Genomic DNA, 6,418 nt, shown 5'->3' with positions numbered 1-6,418 from the left:
ATTTTTAAAAGAACATGTGGAACCTTATAATCAAGAATGAAACTACGATATACAAATTTGCTGATATAGTGCTGAAAGGGCTATTAATATTATACCTTTATATATAAATTACTTTTTATTCTAGTTTTTTTCAGTGTAACCGAAAGCACCACATCAGAATATCCAATACACTTACCCATTTAACCCCACACAATGATAGCCGGCGCCTGCGCCTTTCTCTGCGCTCTCTGCCTCTCTTTCCCGATCCTTTCCTTCGGTGCTTTCACCTGTGACCTGCGCATGTATTGGTGCTCAGGCGTTTGGAATCAAACATTTTTCGATCTGCCTATTTTTGAAAATTTCCCCGTATTTCGAAAAGCTCTGCCGACCCAGTATTTGGCCCATTGCAAAATATATCCAATACATAGGCAATCATTTCTCTTTCCCAGATGAGATGGTATGCGTGTGGATCTTTTTGTTTTGCTTTTTGATGTTCTCGACTTCTATTTTTAATTTTCAGTTATTGATATGCCAAAAAATCTTGTTTCACGTAGTTATACGTATTTCCACCATAGGTCTACGGATTATTTTTTGTTCGATATATTTTAAGCGATTCCCGTGGATTTTTCAACGTCATGTCGGCAAACGGAAAGCATTCTGTTGGCAATCATTAATGTCACCAATGAAGGTATACGCTTGTTGCAAGTGTCTCGGAAGAAAAGGCCTCCATGATTCATACCTTCTTAAATGCAAAACGTGAAAATGGCTTAAATTCAATTTCCTCATGACCATCGCAGTTCCGATCCAGTCATATCTTTTCCATAAAGATAGTTTTTTTGCCTCTTCATCACGCTTTTTTATGATTACCTCTTTTAGTTAAATCTGTTAAGAGTAGTTTCGACCAAAATTGATTAAAATACAAGAATAGTACATAAAATTATGTATTCTTTATTATATTATTGTAAGAAATAATCTAAATTAGGTGGAGTTTACTTTCACGCCTAGACGTTTTTATAAATTGTAAACAAAAAATAGTGGTTTTATCATAAAACATTTAAAATTTTTTAAGTTGTTCTATTTTTGAGAACCTTTTTACGGAATTAAGGCTAGCTAAATCATATTAAAAAGAGAAGATACGATTCTACGGGGCAATAATACATTTCAAAATAACTTTATAATCCCATATATTAATCAAACGTAGATTAAATTTATTTTCAATATAAACCATATTTAACAAGCTTATCAATGATGGCTTACATATAACAGATCACATGCGACTGCAATCAAAGGCACCTATAAATAAAAGCCAATTTGATATCAGCGTATGTATTCACTTTTTGGGATTCTTGTTGTTTTTTGTTTTGGAAAACATTTATTTTTTGGCACCCCGAGGCTGTTGAAAAGTTTAAAATTAAATCAAAGCAACACCCACAGAATGACGTAATTGTTTTCATTCAAAACAAAAAGTTTGAAAAAACAAACTAGATCAATATATTTTTATATTCACAAGAATATACGTAGCTAGGGTGGAGAGGATTTGCTAGAAGGCCTGGGAAAGACCCTTGAGAAACGTCGACAAAATACAGTGTAAAACAACGAAACCGTATGAGCAACTTGCTAAATACGAAAACGAAATCATGGCCATTGGATCGGATCTGTTGACAAGTGTTAGTTATGGAAAACCGAAGTTTTCATAATTCGAAAATATACGAGAATAAAATAAGTTCATGAGTGTGTGGCTCAGACAAGTGCGCAATCTTGTTAGAAAAATCGAGACCATATTTGGCGAAAATAGCATGGAAAAGTGCAATCCGGCCTGCAAGGCATAGACGACTGGGTTAAGTCACGACAGATCAGTCAGACGAAAGGCTGCACAGAAAAAAACCCAAGCTCATCAGGATATTTTCCTTTTAATAGGGATATGAGGTCAAGTAGAGATGAATTCCGTATATTAAAAAAATCATCATTCTCTTTTTTAACTGCATTTATAGATTCTATTCTTAGATTCTTATGTGAGAATATAAGATGGTTTATAATTGTAATAATATATTATTATAATATAAAATTATCGTATAGTATTCCCCTTATTTTATTGTTTATTGTTTCCTTTTCAAACAAGTCTATCAAAATAGAACTTTATATAATATAATTTTTGCTTAATGACTTGATTTGATTTCAATGAAGATAATTACATCATATATACATATATAATATTTATCGTATATACTAGAAAACCATAAAGTTGATATCATGTTAATATTTTCTTTCTTTCCAATCCATTCAATTGAAAGATACTTTATAAATCATGATCATAAAGTATTGTCAATCAAAATTACTTTATAAAATAAAATTTTCGCTTGATTTGATATAAATAAATTATATTTTTCCTTCCTTCCCGAATCACTCAATCGTAAGATCTTTGATCGGCCGCGAGTAGGGTGCATCGGAAAATGAAATAAAATCTGTGGGGGGAGGTGTTAGGGGTGTGTGTGGGACTAGCCCAGTCTCGGGGCCTCCTATGACTCAACTGGCGCCGGCTCCTGGCTAATGAAACTGAAGCGATCGCGAACTGGTTAGAGCTGTGGGCAGCAAAAGGAAATCTTCGCTGCGAGCTACTTGCCTTGCCAAAGCCTGCAATTGGCCAAGGTGAGCCGGATCGGATGTCGTGTGCATGTGAACAGCAGCCTTTTGGCACTCTTCTACATTGTCAGTGTCAATTATTTGAGAGCCCAGAGACGTCGGGAACCTTGAACTTATCGCCAAGCCTCATGCAAATGATGGTCAGTGGGCGTGCGCCGGAAAACAATTGCTGTTCAAAAATTGCTCGCACTTGGCAGGGACCACAAATCTTTTGATTTCGATTCAAGGGCAACTATTTTCATAGACGGCAACAAATGTAGTGAGCATTTAATGTTTATAGTTCAACACATAAAAAGAAATGTGCTGAGCGTGCCAAATGACCTTACGAATTTTCAAAAATATATTCTTAATTAAAGAAACTCTTGCTCTTGTTCTTTAAATTCCGTGTTTATCATATGAATTTGGTAATGCAAATTAGGTATAATACATATAATTTTTTTATTATGAAAATTAATTGTTTTTAAATTGTGATTCTAGTCCTATGTTTTTATTGATAAGAGGGCCTTTTAAAATTCCCGCCAAACCTAAAGCAAAGTGTTTCATGTTCTGGTCACACTTTACTTTGAACTTTTTTTTTCGTAATGTCATAACAAACAACAATGTCGATCGTAGATAAATTAAACTATTACAGCAAACGGAAATCGTTTAAATATGGCATACCCTTCCTCATCATGATGGTGGCGGGCTCCTTTGGACTGCAGCAGTTCTCGAACCTCAGGTAGGCACATTCAGAAAACACCGGGGAGGCCTTATCAAACCCCTGACTAACTCCAACCTCTACAGGTATCAGTACGCCAAAAAGCAGCCGGTGACGCCGGAGGAGATGAAGAAGTACGGCGTGAGCATGAAGAACCGCCAGGAGGTGACTCTGGAGTCGGAGTACGACAAGGTCAAGTCCGTGGACATAGAAAACTGGGAAAACAAGCGTGGACCCCGTCCTTGGGAAGAAGAGGGTCAGCCCTCTACGGCGAAACACTAGACATTGTTTCCTAAACATACGTCACCTATTAAAAGCAGACTGTTTGTTGTAAATAGCCATAATAATAAATATTGTTAAAATATAACAAAACAATACCCTGTAATTAATCGATAATTCTCGATATTTCCCTTGCCGATAGGCCGGTGCGCGGTTTAAGGTCACACTAATATTTTATATTTTGCCTATTGCAACAAAATAAAATGGGAGAAGTTAAACCCGCTAAAGTGGAAAACTATAGCACGGGGAACGATGCAAACACGCTGTTTGCTGATGGTAAGCCGAGGTCTTCAACCCAGTCATAAGTTGTCCTACATATATTGGCGCCTTCCGCAGGGGAACGGGTGCTGTGCTTCCACGGACCGCTCATCTACGAGGCGAAGGTTCTAAAAACAAAGCCCGATGCGACGCCGGTTGAATACTACATCCACTACGCCGGCTGGAGCAAAAAGTAAGCAAACCCCTTGCCAAGGAAACCGATCTGCAGTACCCCCTTCTCATTTTCAGCTGGGACGAGTGGGTGCCCGAGAGCCGAGTCCTGAAGTACAACGATGACAACGTCAAGCGCCGACAGGAACTGGCGCGCCAGTGCGGCGAGCGCTCCAAGAAGGACAACAAGAAAGGTGGGTCCCAGGTGAAGGTGCAAATCCAGAAGCCATCCACTAAGCCCTTGCTTCACAGGCAGCGCCAAGGCCAAGAAAATGGAGCAGATGCGCAACGAATCTCGTGCCTCGACGCCCTCCAAGGACAGCAACACCTCGCAATCCACCGCCAGCAGCATACCGACGACCAGCGCTGGTCTTGGTAGCAAATCTGATGCCGGAAGCACAAGCAGCACCACAACCAACAGCACCAGCATCACCACGACCAGCCGGGCCAACCGCAAGTCCACACAGTCGGCGGCGGCAACGGCACGACCAGGCACTCCAAGTGAGAAAAAGGAGGATGCCACCGCCGCTGAGACCACTGAGGATGAGGCAGTCACACCGGTGGCGCCGAAGAAGAAACGAATGAGCGAGCAGAGGCCTTCGCTAACAGGAAGCGATGTGGCAGACAAGACACCGGCGCCTCCCACCACCCCATCCACACCCTCCACGGAGCCCGCACCGTGTGTGGAAAGCGAGGAAGCCTACGCCGCCAAGCTGGAGGTCAAGATTAAGATACCTGACGAACTAAAGCACTACCTCACCGACGACTGGTATGCTGTGGTGCGGGAACACAAGCTGCTAGAGCTGCCGGCCAAGATAACCGTGCAGCAGATCTCCGAGCAGTATTTGGCGCACAAGAAGTCCGTCAAGTCGACCAGCGCCAGCAAGGAGGTGGCCATAAACGATGTGCTCGATGGCATTGTGGAGTACTTCAATGTAATGCTGGGCTCCCAGTTGCTGTACAAATTCGAACGCACTCAGTATGCGGATGTGATGCAGAAACACCCGGACACACCGCTGTCCGAGCTGTACGGATCATTTCACCTGCTGCGCCTGTTCGTGCGGCTGGGATCCATGCTCAGTTACTCGGCATTGGACCAGCAGTCCATGCAGAATCTGCTCGGGCACCTGCAGGATTTCCTCAAGTTCCTGGTGAAGAACAGCGCAATGTTCTTCAGCATGAGCAATTTCATCAACGTGGACCCCGAGTATGTGCGAAATGCACAGTAAGCAATCATCACTCCTTGACTTGAAGTAATTATTTCATCCAAACAGTTTGCAATAATTCGTTAGTTGCTGCTAACAACTGGTTTGTAAATTAAAACACAAGTAAAAACGATTTGTAATAAGCTAATGGTAATGCTAATAAAACGTCAGCACCTTTTAAAAATTAGTTCTTCGGCTTTGCTTCCGCCTCTTCATCATCGTCCTCGCTTTCCGACTCGCTACTACTGCTGCTGGTGGGATAGAAATCGCGCAGATCCCTGGGCTTATCCCGCTCCTTCTGCTCCTGCTCCAGGTACTCGTTCTGCACCTTGACGATCTCATCGCTGCTTTTGCAGGCGGCATACGCGTTAAGGAGCTTGTCGTTCAGTTCCAGGAAGGCGTGACCCCACGAGAACTTTCCCAGAAACCAGCGGGCCTCCTCCGTGAATCCACAGATGTATAGCGTTGCGGCAATGGCCTCCACGCAGCTCAGCTTGCAGGGTTTGCCATAGTTGATGGGATTCGCGGCCACCAGGAAGGGCAGCAATCGCGGATGTGGGCTGCGCATCCGGGCGAAAGGCGTCTCGTCTAGTTTGGCCCATGAGCAGTCGATCACGGCCACACCCGAGGAGGCAACCACGTCCCGGTCCAGTGGGCTGACGCACAACTGGCCAACAGGGGAGAGGACGAGGCCGGGAAACTTCTGACCCAATCTGAGATTTGAAATCAGTCCCAGGCGCGCCAGCTTCCTGCCGGAGCACTTCTTTGGATCGCAGTGGTTCAGGTCCCACATGGCCACCGAGAACTCCGGCGGCTGGCCGAGATCGTCCTTGGCTCCCGCTCCCGAGGAGTCAGAGTCCGAGCTGTCGCCTTCACTGCTGCTGGCCAGTTCGTTTTCCTGCTCTGCAAAGCTGCGGGCGCAGTTGTGATTCGACTTGACATTGCGGTAGGGTCCTCCACCTCCACCTCTCTTTCCCTTTCCCCGGTTCCGGCCAGTCATTCTGTTTTGATAGAGTCCTGGGATTCAAAACAGAATCCAACCCAAGTTTTCAAGTTCTCGTGGTCTTTATTATGATTGCAATGTAAGGTGGTGCTTTCAAAATGGTATGACGTCACACATTCATTGATTACTAAACAAATATTGCTGACAAATGTATAAAGTAAGAAACTATACTGTTAAAAATAATTC

General features: G+C 43.1%; 3 protein-coding genes across 3 annotated transcripts; 2 read left to right on the top strand and 1 right to left on the bottom strand.

The window, feature by feature from the left end:
* Nucleotides 1-3,171: 3,171 nt before the first annotated feature.
* LOC108031992 (cytochrome c oxidase assembly protein COX16 homolog, mitochondrial) lies at nt 3,172-3,712 on the top strand. The gene is made up of 2 exons (XM_017105786.3): nt 3,172-3,337; nt 3,403-3,712. The coding sequence occupies exons 1-2, from the start codon at nt 3,219-3,221 to the stop codon at nt 3,596-3,598; spliced, it is 315 nt and encodes a 104-aa protein (XP_016961275.1). The 5' UTR covers nt 3,172-3,218; the 3' UTR covers nt 3,599-3,712.
* Nucleotides 3,713-5,416, top strand: LOC108031989 (nuA4 complex subunit EAF3 homolog). Its single transcript, XM_017105784.3, has 4 exons — nt 3,713-3,871; nt 3,932-4,046; nt 4,103-4,218; nt 4,277-5,416. Exons 1-4 carry the CDS (start codon nt 3,799-3,801, stop codon nt 5,251-5,253), a joined length of 1,281 nt encoding a protein of 426 aa, XP_016961273.1. The 5' UTR covers nt 3,713-3,798; the 3' UTR covers nt 5,254-5,416.
* LOC108031990 (18S rRNA aminocarboxypropyltransferase) lies at nt 5,268-6,314 on the bottom strand. The gene has a single exon (XM_017105785.3). The coding sequence runs from the start codon at nt 6,227-6,229 to the stop codon at nt 5,414-5,416; it is 816 nt and encodes a 271-aa protein (XP_016961274.1). The 5' UTR covers nt 6,230-6,314; the 3' UTR covers nt 5,268-5,413.
* Between the last annotated feature and the right edge of the window lie 104 nt (nt 6,315-6,418).

Source organism: Drosophila biarmipes, chromosome 3R, assembly GCF_025231255.1.
Source record: "Drosophila biarmipes strain raj3 chromosome 3R, RU_DBia_V1.1, whole genome shotgun sequence".
Lineage (NCBI taxonomy): Eukaryota > Metazoa > Arthropoda > Insecta > Diptera > Drosophilidae > Drosophila > Drosophila biarmipes.
The sequence above is the reverse complement of the archived record's forward strand: the minus strand, read 5'-3'. Positions and strand labels throughout refer to the sequence as shown.

Coding starts and splice junctions, on each gene's coding strand:
- LOC108031990 (XM_017105785.3), bottom strand. CDS start 6,229: ATGACTGGCCGGAACCGGGGAAAGGGAAAGAGAGGTGGAGGTGGAGGA.
- LOC108031989 (XM_017105784.3), top strand. CDS start 3,799: ATGGGAGAAGTTAAACCCGCTAAAGTGGAAAACTATAGCACGGGGAAC. Junction 4,047..4,102: donor TACGCCGGCTGGAGCAAAAA/GTAAGCAAACCC, acceptor TCTCATTTTCAG/CTGGGACGAGTGGGTGCCCG. Junction 4,219..4,276: donor CAAGAAGGACAACAAGAAAG/GTGGGTCCCAGG, acceptor CTTGCTTCACAG/GCAGCGCCAAGGCCAAGAAA.
- LOC108031992 (XM_017105786.3), top strand. CDS start 3,219: ATGTCGATCGTAGATAAATTAAACTATTACAGCAAACGGAAATCGTTT. Junction 3,338..3,402: donor CAGCAGTTCTCGAACCTCAG/GTAGGCACATTC, acceptor CAACCTCTACAG/GTATCAGTACGCCAAAAAGC.